The following is a 17,070-nucleotide window of genomic DNA, read 5'->3' on the forward strand; positions in this document are numbered from 1 at the left end:
TTTTAAGTTACATAACATGGATAGAGTAGGACTGTGGTGTAAACAGCATTACTAATCTTAAAACCTATTTTTGTTACACTGTGGTGGAGTAGAGTTCACAGCTGACAAATCTGCTACATTTAAATCCATGCTGTAATAACCTGCTCCTCATTGCAAACCAAGGATCCCCAACAATGCCAAGTCAATGTGGTCTTTACTGCTCTGAATTGAATATCAGGCCAACAGAAGAACATTAACTGAATTATATTGGATTTCTGTAGGGACTGCCACATAGTCTGGGCTTTTGAGAAAACATTCAGAGCCCCAAGGATCTACCCTTCACCCCTACCCCATCATGTCCCAGTGGTCTTCAAGGCCTGTCCATTCTTATTCTCAATTTGTCAAATACCGCCGCTTTGTCAGTGATCACCAGCTGGCAGCAGTTGTTGACACAGCAGGCAACAACCGACCTTGAGAAATACCTCTGCTTTGTTAGTGGACGTCTGCGTCAGACACCAGTGCACAAAGGCACCTTTCGTATCATTATGAAGCACACTGTGCTGGTGGCTGTGTCCGACGCCATTGCCAACGGGTCCATGTCATTGGTCTGACAGCCCATTGGTCCGACATCCCATTAGTCCGACAGTCCGCGGTGCTGAACGGCTCCCGGCGGGTGTATTTCTACCTTGATGGTGCGCCGCGACCGGCTCTGGGTCAGCTGGGAAAGGCTAGAGGCGAAGCAGGCTCACAGCTTATGTGTTTGTCACTTTCTTTTTCATTTTAACCCACACCTTAACCACAGGGCATCATGATGATTTCGGAACGGACTTCGGAACAATGGGTTTAATATGGTCGGAACAATGGGATGTCAGACCAATGGGCTGTCGGACCAATGGGCAGTTCCCATTGCCAACTACCGTAGGCAGGAGTAGAGATGGACTTTCACCCCTGAGCTTTATGTTAGTTTCTTGTGTAAAATCAAAAGTCAGTGGCGTTATGATAACAAACTAGTGTGCTTTTGGGGTTCCCGATGGCCTAGTGGGTAGAGCAAGCATCCTATATACAAAGGCAATGTTGTAGCTGCAGCGGCTGCAGGTTTAACGCCCACCTGCAGCACCTTGCCTCATATCATCCCCTCTGTTCCCTTTTCACACTCAGACTGTCCTATCAAATGAAGGCAAAAAGCCAAAAATAAATCTTAAAATCTGCTGTTCTGTACGTGTAACATGCTATGGTAGTGATGTATGTTACAGGACATGTGTCATGTGACATGACCATTACATTTAATTTGAAAAAGATAATATGCATGTAAGGAGCAGAAACTGCATATGTTCTTTGAAAACTGAAGTGTATGTTGAAAAGATGCATGTCATACTTGTCGGTGAAGATTCTCAGTCATCCAGGTCATGGTAATCCTAAGCGCTAATATTGTAGGCAGCTGGACTTGCTTGTGTTTCTTGAAGACGTTTCGCCTCTCATCCAAGAAGTGTGCGAAGTGTGAAGATGCATGTCATAAGCGTAAATTGACACGCTGTCCCACAGCGCCAAAAGTTGATGCTAGAGGCTGCCTAGCACATTGTGTTTTGACATTTTGGTCCACTGACAGAGTGGGGTTTTTTGATGAGATGGGATGCGAATGTGTTGCACAGGCCCTTATCAAAGCGTTTTTACAGGCTACTCGATCCAATATTCAGCAAGACCAGATAGTCCTCCCGCCATGAATCTCTAGAGAAGCACGCTCTGTACAGTTTAAAAGAGTTTGTCTTTTAGTAGATAAGCAACTCAATATACAGTGACCCCCAATATTACTGTAAGGTTTCAGGCCCAGCAGGCATGCTTCAGGACAGACTGGGAAATTAACATTGAAAAACTCTGACATAAGGGATGTAACCAGAGCGTTTTAACAGCTGGACAGTCCCAGAGGAGGTGGAGTAAGGAACCTCGGTTGCCACAATTGTGCCAGCATAAATCTTGGCATTTGTTGTCCATCTTGGATAATCTGACAGGGGTCTACTCAGACTATTGTTTAATCCAAATCTCACACAAAGCCAACCTCAAATTGTGAGAAGCAGGGATATATTTAAGTCATGCTCCAAAGCCAGCTGGACAGAAATGATATATTAGGGGCAGCTCTAAATATTAAGTCATAGATATCTAAGACCACAAGCTGATGAAGATTTGTTTTTCAAAGAGAGAGAGAGAGTTCACACACAAAACAGTGATTCCACATTAATAATGCTTAAAAATCTTTAAAAGAAAAGAAAGATATTATTGTAAAAAGTCTTTGAAACTCATTCCATATGAGAGCAGCAGAGCAGCTTGTGCTCAGCAGACACAACGGACACTAAAAATGCAACAGTAAGCAATATAAGATTTATATAAAGATGTAAATAATGTGAAAATACAGTGAAATAAAAAACAAAAAAAACCCCAGCACAATTAGAGGTAGAAGTGTCCAGGGCTGCCAATCAGTGCTGACACACCGGGGAAATGTTAACAGCACCGGCACCGGTATCACAGCCATCTTGTTAGGAAGTGGAGCCGCTCGGCCCTGAAATAATCACCAGCACACTGTCAGGGGATATTATGGAACAAAGCAATATGCACTCTGTTATGAAACAAGAGTAATATCACTTGCACACACGCGCGGGCACACACACAAGTATCCATATGTGCCTGTGCAGAAACGTGTTTTCATGTGATGTGTACGCACACACACACACACACACACACACACACACACCGTGCCTTGATTTGAAAAGTTAAATGAAAACGATCCATACTCCACAGAGAGTCTGTGTCTGAGATTAAACTTGTTTTTTGTCTCCCTGTCGGCCCATTTGGAGTCTGTGGGGGGTAAAACAGGATGACACACACACACACACACACACACACACACACACACACACACACACACACACACACACACACCAAACAGAATAGCCTCTTCGCTGTTTATTGGGTATTTGGTTGATAATGCTGTTATATCAGCTGTGACTTTCTTTTGGGCTGTTGATCGGTGGCTAATAGGAATCTAAATGGATTCTTGGATGTTAATTGCCATGAAAATGCAATAACGTTAGCTTTGTGTTTGTGTGTTAACTCCGGGCGGTGCCAGACATGCATGCAGCCTAAATTGTAATAGGTTTTCAGTGGGAGATTTGTCATAGTGGATGAATGAACTATTGTCTTTCTGTAAATCCCTTTCTGACTATACAGTTGCCTATCGCGAAATATAATTTGGAATATTGATGGCTTGGGATTGAAATGTGATGGTTGCCTGTGGGTTGTAATTAAAGTTGTTTGAGTAAATCATGCAGAGTTTAGATCAGATATGGAATTAGCTGTCGACTAAATCAAATAGAAAACAATGAACAGCAGCGTGTTTCGTAGCCTATTTGTCATAATAAACACCCCGTTGCTGAGATGTCTTGGTAGCAGAGTGAGTTTATAGATTGAAAAAACAAATAACATCTGTCTTGTGTGGCAGAGTGAACGTTTTTAAGAGCCCAGGTTGAAGAGTTATGAATAATGTGTTAATTATATGTGTGCCCTCTTAGCAAAAACCCTTTCCTCTGTAATGATCCAGTTGTAGTTGTGTTGCGTTTAGTGATCTAGTGTTTTTATATCTGTGCCTGTCAACATGTCTCTGTAGGGTTGGTGTTAGCTTCACAGTATTAAGTCTGTCAGAGAATGACTCATTAAGACAGTGTTTTTTACTGTAAATCAGACACAGGCTTAGTCAGATCTGTACTTATTCAACAGTAATCTGTAATTTCTCTAATCTCTAATCTCCAAACTTCTCTCCGCCTCACACCCCCTCTCTCATACCACTTCTTTATCTCTCTGTAGCTCAAAAACGCACCTTCCCTCTTTAAGTTTTTCCTCTTCGTTAACTCATTACCATTCATAAGATGCTGATCCTGAGGGAACAGACCCCCCACTTCTTGCTCAGGATGTCCGGTGCATGTGCTGCAGCGCATCAGCAAATTAGTGACTCAGCAAGGTCTCATTATAGTCGCTGATAGACTGATTAACTGCAGAAACAACACGACTCTGGAGCTCAGGGACATGTGAGGCGTGCGCACAAGATACTCACAGACGCCAATGAGCGTGCGTGCAAACAAAAACAGGCACGCACAAACACACTCCCCAGGTGTTCCTTATCCGTGTCCTGGGGCTCAGTGCACGTGCCTTTTTACGTAAGCTAAGGAAGGGAAAGTCAATTTTGTGAACACGTGCAGTGCAGGGCGGCGTGTTAGTGCGTAGATGTGTGTGTGAGATAGACATCTGACTGGAAAGTTGTTATCAATAAATCTGCTGAGCAGCTGGGAAATTGTTGTGAAAACTTTCTTTCCCTATTTCCCCAATAACTGAGGTGCCTTTGAACATAGCATTCAGCCCCAAACAGTAGAAAAGTTGTGTTGCTCTCTCTGCCAGAGGTGACTGAGCGTGAGAATGAAACACAGTCAGCGTATGCTATTGACATGGATGAAAAAAAAGATGTGGGAAAATAATAATTGAACTCATCTGTGTGTCTTTGTCTCCAGGTGTCGTGTCTGCAAGACTTCTTTGGGGATGAGGATGTTTTTGTGGCGTGTGGACCGGAGAAGTTCCGCTACCAAGATGATCTGATGCTGGACGAGAGTGGTAAGGGGACTAGCAGCATTTCCATTCTGACATTTGACCTTTGACTGGTCATTTGACTTATTGTTCACATAAAAAAATTCTAAATTTGAAAATATACTTCCCACTTTATCCTATTATATATCATTTGCAAGTACAGCCGTACATTGCACTAAAGGAATATGCAGTTGAGGGATACTGTCTATACATACATACTATTACACATACATAAATTATTGACACTTTACTCTTTTTAACTTAATTAAGACATTAACGCTGAATTTGTGGTGGCATGGTGATACAGTGGTTAGCATTGTTGCCTCACAGCAAAAGGTTCCTGGTTCAAACCCACTGTGGGGGAGCCCTTCTGTGCAGATTTTGCATGTTCTTCCCGTGTCAGCGTAGGTTTCCTCTGGGTACTCCGGCTTCCTCCCACAGTCCAAAGACATGCAGATTAATTGGTGACTCTAAATTGCCTGTAGGTGTGAATATGAGTGTGAATGGTTGTGTCTGGTGATAGTCTGGTGACCTGTCCAGTGGGTACCCCGCCTCTCGCCCAGTGTCAGCTCGGATACACTCCAGCCTCGACCCTTAACAGGACAAGCAGTTACGGGAAATGAATGAATAAATTAATGAAGGTTGAATTCCTCCATGAGCCATGTTCTGATGGAGTACGGCAGCACCACTTGGACAAACCATACAACCATCCCTAAATGGAAAAGATGCCAAGAAATTGATTAATGCCTTTATTTCGAGTCAACTTGACTACTGTAATGCTCTTTTTACTGCCCTCCTAAAAAACACCACTGAGAGACTTCAGCTCATTCAAAACTCTGCAGCACAGCTATTAACCAGAACCAAGAGGAGAAAGCACATCAGGTCAGTCTGAGCTGCTCTGCACTGGCTTCCTGTTACATTTAGAAGTGATATTAAGCTCCTCCTCCTTGTATACAAAGCCCTACATGGGCTGGGACCAAGCTACATTGCTAACTCCCTTGTTAACTATTTGCCTCCGAGAGCACTGCGATCATCTGCTGCTGGTTTATTGGAGGATCCCTGCAACAGCTGGAAGAAGATCAGTGATGCAGACTTTGTCAAGTATGCCCCAAAGCTATGGAACACACTGCCTATAGATATCAGGGAAGCTAGCTCGCTAAATATTTTAAAATAAAGCTAAAAATGTATCTGTTCACTTTAGCCTTTAAATAGCTCTGACTTCCTGAAACTGTAAAGTGCTTCGTGCTGCATTTCTTGTATGAAAGGTGCTATATAAATACAGTTTATTATCATTATTAAACCCACGCAAAACTGCAGTACACCATAATACTAGAACTGGTAGTAATCATTAATTTATGACTGTCATTACATTTGCTAATGATTATTTCAGACACCAGGGGGTCCGGAGAAATACACCACTATACTTCTCCAAAGATTAATCTACAGTACCTCTTGAAATTGACACATTTTTCAATTCCTGTTTACAAGTTCTGCCTATAATGTGTTCCTTAGGATGCTCATGTGTGAGTAATAATTTTAAGCCCTCACCATGGAGAAGCTTTATCCCCTTCCACCTTTTTCAGGGAAGCTTCTACTTGATCCCATATATATATATTTTCATAAAATGAGCTAAGCTGACTACTCTTCTTGTTGAGTATACCTTTAAATGTGAGCAGAACACAGAATAGCATCCCTGAATTTGTCTCTGGTGGACAAGTAGTAAAAATAGCTAAATGTGGTTGTGAGTACAGAGTGGCAGCAACCTGTTTAACTATATATCAAGGCCAAATCAATGCCCTACTTTCTGTTTATTAGTCAGATATGGTCCTCTTCTTTGGAAGATTTAAATGCTCACATGAAAACAAACATAACTAAGGAATAAAGTGGAATATAAAATGTCACAATGAAAACCAACCCAGTTATAAAGGACAAAATGTAAAATAATTGTCAATAAAAAAGGGGAAATATATATAATTGTGCATTTTTCCACTTTTTTTGTTTGATTTGTTTTTATTGAGGCATTTTAAATCTTCCATATTGTCCTTAGTTGACTTCTTTCTTCTGTCTATCTCTGTTTGTCCCTGTTCATCATGTGTTTGTAGTTGCTCAGTGCCCCCTGTCTTCCCAGTATATGACACATCTCCCTGGTTCAGGTGGCAGAGGACTGTGTAGGCTGTCCTGTTCATTACGCTCCGTTGTCCCTTGCCACTCCTCCTCTCTCCTCTCTTATCCTCTGCTGCACTTAAGCCATCGTCTAACCTCTTCTTCCTCTCCTCTGCCTGTCTCCGCACCGAGGCCTACCGAGGATACATTCTGTCCTCACTTCACCCATCTGTGTTTTGTCTGTCTCTCCCCTCTCTGCATCACCGTCGGAAGACTCCTGCCATTTAGTGCTCATCTGTATTCTCACCCTCTCATCTCTCTTCCTGTCTCCTACATGAATGAGTGTGCTCTGGCTTTTGTTCAAAGGTTTTATTCAATTCATTTGTTTCCCCTGTATCCCTTCATCCATTAAATAATATCCGTCCCACCTGGGTCGCCAACCTCCACTTCCTTTCCCTTTTTGTCTCTCACTTTTTGTCCTCCCTTTCTTCCCACTAATCCTCTTTCATTTGCAGAATATAATGGACAGCTGCTTCCATTAGTTTCTTTTCAGTAACCTACTTTCTTGAGGAAGACCAAAAATCAAGCCGTATGTTTCCAGGGTAGCTGCACTTTCATTATTTACTGATGATTCTCTTCATTAGTGGTTTGTTGTGGTAACCAGCAGAAATCAAACACCTCCTATGGTCTGCAAGTTAAAGGGGACCCATTATGCCCTTCCATATTCTCTGACATATAAATAATGTTACAATGTCAAATGTTCATATTAAATGTGGCCAAAGTTTCAGATAATGAGGTAAACATTTGTAAAGTAATCCCTGCGAGAAAAACCTTAAGTGGGATCTATGCAGAGCCTATGCCGTATCCTATGCACGTGGCCTACGCCGTTGTGAGCATTTATACTGGTGCAGTGGTCTGTCTGTAGCCATGTTTCCATCAGCCTGTTTAGATGCGCATCTCGAAGTATCGCATCGGAAAATTATGATGGAAACGCCAAAATTCGAATTAAAATCCCCCTTTAGCTGGGTTTTGGTTGTTTCGAAAAAATGTTGATTCGCAAAACGGGGGATGGAAACAGTTATGTTCGAATTAAGTCTGACGTAGCGCACCTCTCTCCATGGTGACATCCACACTCCGGGTTGGGAAAGCAGTAATGCATTTACAAGCTGGTTGCCAACCGCCAGACAACATAGAAGAAGAAGAATGCAAGACTTGTTTTGTTTCCGGTTCTGCGGAAAACTCGCGCGAGTTTGTAGTTTTCACCAAAGTCCGTACATTTAATGGAAACACACAGGATTTGTATTTCTTTTAATGCGTATTTCCCAATGATTCGAATCACTTTTGGATGGAAACATAGCTTGTGTCACACTGCAGTTACACCTCCAAAACACTAGTCAGCAGTGGGGTTTCTGTGAAGTGCTTTAAAGTTGAGTTGATTCAAAGTACACCCAAAACACACATTAAACAAGGCTTAATAGAGACAATTTCAAACACAAGTACACAAATCAGCTTCACTATAACTCACACCATCCACAGACAAAGCACTTGTTTTTATCTGGACACATTTTCCCCAGAAAAACAACATGCTAATGTTTTTAGCACACATTGTATAAATTAGCCTAGAACCTAGCAGACTTTTCCTCTTCTCATATGAATCTAGGGACAACAGCAACATTTAACAAAGGTAATTCGTCTCTATTACCAATCATAAGGTTCACCGACAAAACAGCTGTCTTATATTTAACACTTTTTCCAAACAAATATAACATGCTAACATTATTAGCACAAACCTATGGTATTTTACATTGTATGAATTTGCCTCGCAATGAGTGGAGATTTCTCCTACTTATATGAAGCCAGGATAAATCACACACATGACGTTAAATGCTATTTTAGTGGAGGCTTTATTGTCTTCACAATTTATTGTTTCTTATCTGTGAAATTAAAGTAAATAAGCTTCTTTCCACTGAGGGAAATGGTTTCAGCTTACAAAAATAGACAGGAGGTCGCTGTCATTCTGCCTCTGCAGCCACGCCTTCAAGTCTCCTCGACTGAATTGCTAGCTAGCTAACTAATTATTAGCTATAGCTAGCTAATAATTAGCTAATAATAAGATGGCAAAGGATTATTTTAGCACGCTATGCCTACCAGAGAGGCAACGGTATATTGATAAGCTTAATATTGCCGGTCTACCTCAGTGTCCCTTCTCCTTACCTTGCTCGTTTTGGAAAAAACATGATGTGGAGATTCTTTTTTAAGAAGATGAACATTTCGGCACGCTCAGCCGTCAGCCTGCTCCTACTACCGGCACACGTTGTTGTTCTGAGACATGCCTCTACATGCTGGTAGATTGATAGAAGTGCTAGAGTGGACCGCTGGAATGGACTGCTTGCTGGGCACAATTATAACAGAAGTTGCATTCATTCTGTCAATGCTTTAGCTTAACATACATGAATACAGTTAACTGTTACTCTAAAAAATACATTTGGAGGGTTGGACAAAGTGTTTGCTGCACACATAGGCATACTGAGTGTCAGGATCCCACAATTTCTTCCCTGTTGAAGCCTCACGCCTGTATCCACTTTTGTCTTCTACAAGGTTCCGTTTTTCTGCTCGGCAGCTGATAAAAGCTAAGCTCTGAGTTTTTATTGGCCGTGCAGCCCACCACACAGCAACTTTTCGGCATTTGGACTTAGGGAAAACTCAACAGGCTGGAAACGGAGGGGGAAAGTGTGAGGGGAAAGCCGGCCTCGTTTCCCCTTTGGGGGCGTGGCTTTCAGATTATGACGCGTTGTGCTCTGTCGCAATGGCATAGGCTCTATGTTGACGCAGAGCCTTTGATTCAATGCAGAAGTATAAATCCCGCATTAGGCTTCATACCGTTCTGAATACTCTGTTTTCATCATTTTTTTCTACTTACGTGGCAAGCTATAGTCTGCTCGTGATGAGTGTCTGTATGTGTACAGTGTACACTGCTATATGTAGCTACAATGCTAACATCCGGGAAAGTCCAGTTGTGTTTTGAAGCTTTAATTGGTGATTCATTTCATGGTAGGAAGTGCTGCCCTACTCTGTTATATTCATTCCCCAGCTCAAAGTACACTGCTACATGAGGCTACATACTGACGTCAGGGATTTTGGATTTTGGATCATATTCTTGCTTGAACATGTCCCTTTGTGAAGATTTTGTTTAGAGGCTTTTATGAGTGGTTTTCACAATAGAAATTGCAGCTATACCCTGTTACATTCTCCTGCTGCATAATGGTGCAGGAACGCAGAGAGCGCAGACAGACAGAAGACCTGAAAACGCTTACCAATCATTGCAGATTGGGTTTATTCGAGAGGGGGGGGCGTAAAGAGAGGCCCTAAAACGGAGCATTTAAGACAGAGGGTGAATACAGGTGTTCCAGCTCAGACAGTGTGAGGATAATAAAGTATTTTTTGAACATTAAAGCATGTACACATGTTCTGGTAATAACCAAAAATACAAGTATGAACCTGAAAATGAACTTCCCTGTCCGTGTAGTCGTAGTGGTCTGTGTGACAAATTTCATTTCCTGCCCATATCTGTGAGGGTTTGTTGTATGAGGGTGAATGTGCTAACTGCATGTATTTCTCAGTGGGTGATTTAGATTTGAATCTTGATGGGAAAACTGAGATGTCTGGAGCTTTTAGGCAATTTAATACAGATGGAGACATCAGATATGACCCTGCTCTACTTACTTTGTTACAAAGGATGTGAAAGCCTTTAATAGTATGTTGTAGAGAAACCTGGTTTAATTAAACTTCATGTCTTTTTGCTGAAATTAGCATTTTAAAAACAGTGTTTTTACATGAAAATCTGAATAAACTACATGCTGTTATAGCACCATAATTGTGGCCATGATCATTGTACTTAAAAATAAATATCAACTCTGCCTAGTCTCCACATATATCTTTCTTTTCTTTCCTTTTGTACAGACTTACCTTAACCTCAGCCATAACCTCTAAAAGCCCCAATCGTAACCGTAACCTTCACTAGAAACTGAGTCTCAACCTTAACCCAGAGGTAAATGCTTACCTATTCTTGTGGGGACTCTAGTCTGTCCCCACACAGTGTATGAACAGATCCATGTCCCCACATCATCATTAATACAAAACCACACACGCATCCCAGATTTTTTTTTCAGTCCCAGAAGACAGAGAGCACAATTTGACACCTCCCAGCGTCCCGGGAGACAGAGAGCAAAAGGCAGAGGGCAGGAGGCAGGGGGGAGAAATAGTCAGACGGGGAGAGCGGAGCGACAAACATAACAGACAGAGAGACAGTCAGAGTCAGAGCTGCAGACAACTTCGCCTCCTCTCAGCATCACTATAATTATCGCCTCTGCCTCAGCTCTGGCACACTGTCATCATGTTAACACTCCGCATTGTACATTAATCACTGGGCCACAACGACTGCCACACAAGCACATCTCACACACATACACACACACACACACACACACACACTTATAATTCCCCCCTCCCGCTGGTCTAAAATGGTAATGAGCTATAATGGGGTTGGGTTAATGAACAAGAGAGGAGCAAAGTTTTGGGGATGAAGGAGGCAGGGAGGGTGTGTGAGTACCATCGCATGGCTCATTTATCAGGATGTGTGCGTCTGTAAAATATCAGACCTCTGTGAGTCAGCGCTGTCACTCCTGAAACACCACAATAATTGCGCTTGGAAAGCGAGCCCAGTGAAGGTCAGAACTCATTTTTGCTGGGGACCTGAAGGTAAAACCAATTACACCAGTGTTGATACATTAGTGGTTTGGTGTTTTCTTGCACGACTAAAGGTCAAAATCAATCAGAAAAATATTAAAACTATAGTTGGTTAGAAATCCATAACATTAGAATTGCCAGTCTAACTGAAGTGACATGTGTCTCAGTTGTTATTGTGTGAAAACTTTTCATTTAGGCGTGTGTGCCACGAAACACAATGTCATGTCACAGTGTCACACTTATTATTCACTCCTCCAGAGCATCAGTCTGTGTTTGCTAACAGCACGGATGCAGCAGTTTTCTCGTCTTGAAGCAGTTCAGTTGCTACCTTGTTTGGATTTAAACACTACAGGACCTCAGTGGTGATCTTGGCACTTGTGGGCCCCAGGCAAAGAAGCCCATCAAGCCTCCCACGCCCCAATAAAAATGCATTCAATCAAAAAAATGCATTGATCTATTTTGCTTGATCAGATTTTACAATCATTAGTCGTAGTAGTACGGTAGCTAGAAGGGGCCCCACTTAGGAGGTTTTTGGGGCAGTAGCGGTGCACTGTATAGCACCTTTATAGGAGGTTGAGGGGGTTTTCTAGTTGTCATTCCAAAATGTGGTTTCCTCTCTTGACAGTGCGTCCCTGTAGGCCCTGGATTTGTAGACTTTTCTAAGGCTGCTTTCAGACCTAGAGTTGTCTTGCTTTGGTCCGGCTCAGGGACTTATTTTGTCACAAAGTTGCATAATTGCCTAAAGTTGGTTCGTGCTTTCACGGCAGCATTTACAAGCAGACCAGATCAAATGCTATGCATGAGAAAGCTGCTCATGATTGGTCAAAATTTCCATTCGGGAAAAATCCAGGAAGTAAACAAAATGTTGAAGAAGAGTACACTTGCAAGATAAATGTGACACTTTCTAATGTCACAATGGAGGGACAACTACGCAGGTTGATTTTAGCGCTGCTCATCGTGGACTATATTGCTGTCATTGTTCATTTTAGTCAAACCATACAGTTTGAAAACGAGGCACGGCTCCAACTAGAAAACAATGTTTTGATGCATTGGATGTGCTGAATGTGCATATTAAGGCAGTACAGGAGGAGGTGCACATTGATAATCCTCAGGGACTGTAACATGCTCATGTTTAACCCAAACAATGTGTCATGCGACTGCAGTTGGTTCGGATCGAGGTCAGAACACGTTCTCACCACACCAGAATTAATTTGTAACCATGATCACCTCTTCAAGAAGGTCTTGGTCCGGTTGTTTTGGTGCACACCCGAGTTGTGTTCCCACCTGCCCAAACGACCCGCACTTAGGGGGCAAATGAACTTGAGTTCGATCGAACCGAACCAAACTGGGCAGGTGTGAAAGCACCCTACAGCGTATAGAGTTTGGAGACTATATAGGTGGATGAATAAATAATGTGAAGGACTTTGTGGTTTCCGAAGAATTTCTGAACACCTCTGTCTTTCTTCTCTTCGTGCTTGCAGAGTGTCGTATGATGAAGTCAGTGACCTATGGAAAGATGTCTGGCTCTCTGAGCCGAGGCTCCCCAAGGACCGCCATCCAGTCACGGCGCAGCAAGTCTCCTGCATCTGGTAACGGTCTTTCCTCTTCTTGTCTCCTCTACCTCTTGAGGAACTCATTTGTTAATGGGGTTTGACATGGTGTCATTGTCCTTTAAGCATCCTTGCTACTGTGTGTTTGTGCACAAGGAGTGTGTGCAGCGGTGTCTCAGACCTGACAGACACAGTTTGGAGTTGTTTGTATCCTGGTACTTCCGCATGTGATTGCTTAGTATTTTCTAGCTCATTACTTAATCAGCGTCGCAATAAATGAAAACAGTATGAGTAAACACTGCAATGATATCAGAGCTCTGCGGAGTGTCTAGCTGTTTACTGTGTGTGTGTGTGTGTGTGTGTGTGCGTGTGCATGTGTGAGCTGTGTCTGGTTGCATGCAGAATATGAATTCAAATGAGAATGATTTCACAAGGGAGTGGAGAAAAAGGCAAATAGGGATGAGAGAGGTAAAAAAGAGGGGGAGTGAAGATGAGAGGGAAAGAAGAGGGAAGGGGGTTGGTGACTCAATCCTGCAGCTCCTCACAAGCCGTTCTTCACCTGACATACTAATGAATGTAATAAAATGGTGAGAGCTTGCACTGCTACCTGCTGCATTGTTTGCACCTGATAATGATGCTTTTATGAATGCCTCACAAAAAAAAATAAGAGCAGAAACACCCCTTTTGATGCAGCAAAGCACAAAATGGATTGAAATAAAAAGACAGGGCATTCATTCTAACAGTTCAGTGCAGCTTTCATGAATGCACCAGTGTGGCAAACATTCAGTTGGGCTCAGAGCTGGTGAGGACTTGGTGATTTTCCTGATTGCACAGCTTGAGCTTTGGCTGTGTGTAAAACGCCTAGTTATGCACAACACACTTGACTTTTCATCCTTATTATTTTGGGATTTGAGTGCACAGAGACTTATTGGGTTGGGGATTAGTCAATGGGGTGATGCAACATGCAGAAACTCCCTGAGAGGATGTCGTTCCACCTGCTGTTGGAACACACGAGCATGCACGGACGGACGCCATGCAGCATTTGCAGAGTGAAAACAGTTGTTTGTGTTTTGTGTCGAGCTGTGGAGGGAAAGGTGAAGCAGAGGAGAAAGCGAGGGGAGGAGAGAAACAGCTGGGTTGAACCGAGAAAGTTCTGGATGCTGATAGCTTAAAAACTTTGGGAAAAAGGTTATGTGAGTGAGTCATACACTATCTGATCTCATTGTCTGGAATGAAGGTGTGTGTATGTGCATGTGTGTGTGTGTGTGAGACACAGAGAGAGAGAGAGAAAACGAGACTGAGACAGAGGGAGAAAAAAAAGACTGACTCGTCTTGGTTGCCATGGAAACATAGCACAGTAGGAGCATGTAGCTACAGACACAATAGTCTGTGACAGCCATATAAGGCAGTGACTTCCTGTAAAATGGCCTGCAGTGGAGAACGGAGCTGACTGACGCTCGGTCCTCGCTGGATCCCTGAGTCAGACCGTCCCGATGTTTTCACTTCTGAGAAATGTTCCCCTTCTGGCGCTGCTTCCGCCACTTTAACATCATCTGATGTTCCCAGATTGCTGTTGACTGTTGTGTGCCGCACTGTATTCATCCCCTTAAACATCATCACTCTGGTCGGCGAGGAGGTCAGAGAGGAGCGACGGGAGGAAATGACAGATAATTGATGATCTGCTGTTTGACCCTGACTGACTGTTGTTTTTTTACTCTGTTGTTAACAATAGAGTAGGGTTTTTTTCCGCTTTAGAAACACACCATGCCCTCTTCTCTTGGGGACAGTTTGCCCTAGAATTATTCCAATAGTCAACAACAGCTGATACTGCGTGCAGCACCACATGGACTATTATAAAGGTGCCCATTCTGTTCTTCCCTGTGTTCAAGAACAGGCCTCAGTCTCTGCACGGAAACGACAGAAATCTCACACAAGAATGATGTGAGAAAGAAATTACACACTTCTGTTGATGCAGATGAGTTTACCATTTACTAATTTCGTAGATTCACTGTGTTATGATTTGATGTAAGACAGAGTGTGCTTTACATTTACACATGTGATTTATTTGCTATTTGTCATCACATAAAAGTTTAATAACCAAGACTTACTATTTGAGAAACAGTTGATTCCTGCCAGAACTAGTGTTTTCTGAACTGCATCAAATAATACTACTGTTGAAATAATTAGTCAGTTAATCAATTAGTTGACTTACAGAAAATTAATCAAGATTTTGATAATTAATTAATAATTCATCATCAAAAGTACTTTTTGGTAAACTGTATATGTTTTGATTTTGGACTGGACCAAACGAGCAATTTGAAGATGTGAAATTTGTGCTCTGGGAAACTCTGCTGAGCATTTTCCCAATTAGTTAAACATTTATAGATAAACATTTATTCAGTTAATGTGAGGAGGGAAAAAATTAAATAAGTATTTCACTGCTGAAAAGATGGTCTTTTGATAAAACTGGGCTGTGTGTGCAGTGGACAGGTGCATATACTACCAGAGAGAACTGAGAAAAGGGGCTGTGGTAGCACCTGTGTCAAGAGGTAGAAAACCTACAATTACCAGAATGCACTGTGCCACACTGGACCACTAAAGGCTTGAACTGTGGGGTGATGTAATGCGAGCTTGGCCGAATCCAAATGTCCGGACTTCACCGCACATGCAGACTCACAGACTTTGTGGGCATGTTCCCGGGAAGGTTGGGAGCGCTGAGGGCTGCCCAAATCCACAATTCCTCCAGTCCACAAGGGGCATGAAGCGGACTTTCTGCAGACTTCCAGAGAGTCTGCTTGGGATGCAGACTTCAGGAAGACTTTTCTTTTTTCAATAGCCAACTAAAAAAATTAAAACTTATGTTTATGTAAAACAGTTACTGTACTTATTAAAACAATACTTGAATCGTGTAGGTCAGAAATAATATTCAACAACATCATGACACAGAAATATATAGAAATACAGGCTGTGGAGGGGAATCAAATATAAAGGCTAGAAAACTGGCCGAAAAACAACTTAAGACGATCTTCTGATATAACTAATAGGCCTATCCAATATATTTAGTCATAGCCTGGTCCTTATTTACAACCGTCTCTGTATTTGAATGTCTGTAGTCAGAAATGTATTCTGTTCACTCACAAACAACCCTATACATGGGATTTATATCTTGTTATCTGCAGGGACAGATGAGTGGACAGAATATGACAGCAATTACAATGATTGTTTCCATGGTAACTAGTAAAAACAGTCTTGAGGGCTGTCTATCAGTGGCTTGCAGTCTCTGCCCTCGCAGACTTTACGTGATGGCGGTGAACTTGTCACAGTAGGTACAACTGAAGTCTCCTCTCCGTGAGGGGTCAGCCCGCAAGTCCAGATTTGGATTCAGCCCTTTGTTCGTTTTGACACAGGAAACAATATGGCAGCCAGCTGGTACAAAACAATATTGAATTACAGTTAAAAAGTAAGCGACAGAGTAACAGAATCTCGGTTTCTATTTGTTCAGCACTGCTTAGTTTTACCATCTGAACTCAGTTTTTTCAGCCTCCGTTTTGATAATACAGGAAACAGTATGGTGCCAACTTTCTGTTCAAAAATTCTTGTGCACTAAAATATGTTTCTGAAGACATTTTAGGTGAGAAATAGGCAACACAGTAACAGACTTTTGGTTATAGATTGATCGTCATTTGGTCTGCGTTTGAAAGAGAGAGGACGGGGCTGGTCTCTATCTGCTTCTGTACCTTTGTGTCTGTGGTGGCGGGCGTGCAGTAATGTGGAAGTACAATCTATAATTCAAGCAACAGCCCTAGAGCCAATTGGAGATGCTGAGAGATGAGCAGGGAGATCTGGGCTCTGGTAAGACGGAGGGAAGTTTATCATAGTTGATTAACACATACTGCACCACATTGTTATGATGCAAAGCTGGTTGAAAATTGGCAAAGTATTTCTTTTATAGATTAATCAGGATAAAATGATGGTTTGTTGCAGCTCTACATCCAACAAAATGCTCAAAATACCAAAAACAAATAATCACAACAACACCAGGCGACTCCATCTCACATCAACAACACAA

At 42.3% G+C, this 17,070-nt stretch overlaps 1 protein-coding gene across 5 annotated transcripts in view; it reads left to right on the plus strand.

Annotated features, from left to right (window-relative positions):
- The window catches only part of dclk1a (doublecortin-like kinase 1a), a 65,936-nt gene that overhangs the window by 18,345 nt on the left and 30,521 nt on the right, over positions 1 to 17,070 (plus strand). For 4 of the 5 annotated variants that reach the window (XM_050040701.1, XM_050040702.1, XM_050040705.1 and 1 more), the window contains exons 4-5: positions 4,530 to 4,629; positions 12,933 to 13,040. In XM_050040701.1, the coding sequence (XP_049896658.1) occupies positions 4,530 to 4,629; positions 12,933 to 13,040 (208 nt within the window). The remainder of the gene's footprint in view (positions 1 to 4,529; positions 4,630 to 12,932; positions 13,041 to 17,070) is intronic. The other variant, XM_050040704.1, reaches the window with a different exon arrangement.

This window comes from Epinephelus moara, chromosome 3 (genome assembly GCF_006386435.1).
Source record: "Epinephelus moara isolate mb chromosome 3, YSFRI_EMoa_1.0, whole genome shotgun sequence".
Taxonomy (NCBI): Eukaryota; Metazoa; Chordata; class Actinopteri; order Perciformes; family Serranidae; genus Epinephelus; species Epinephelus moara.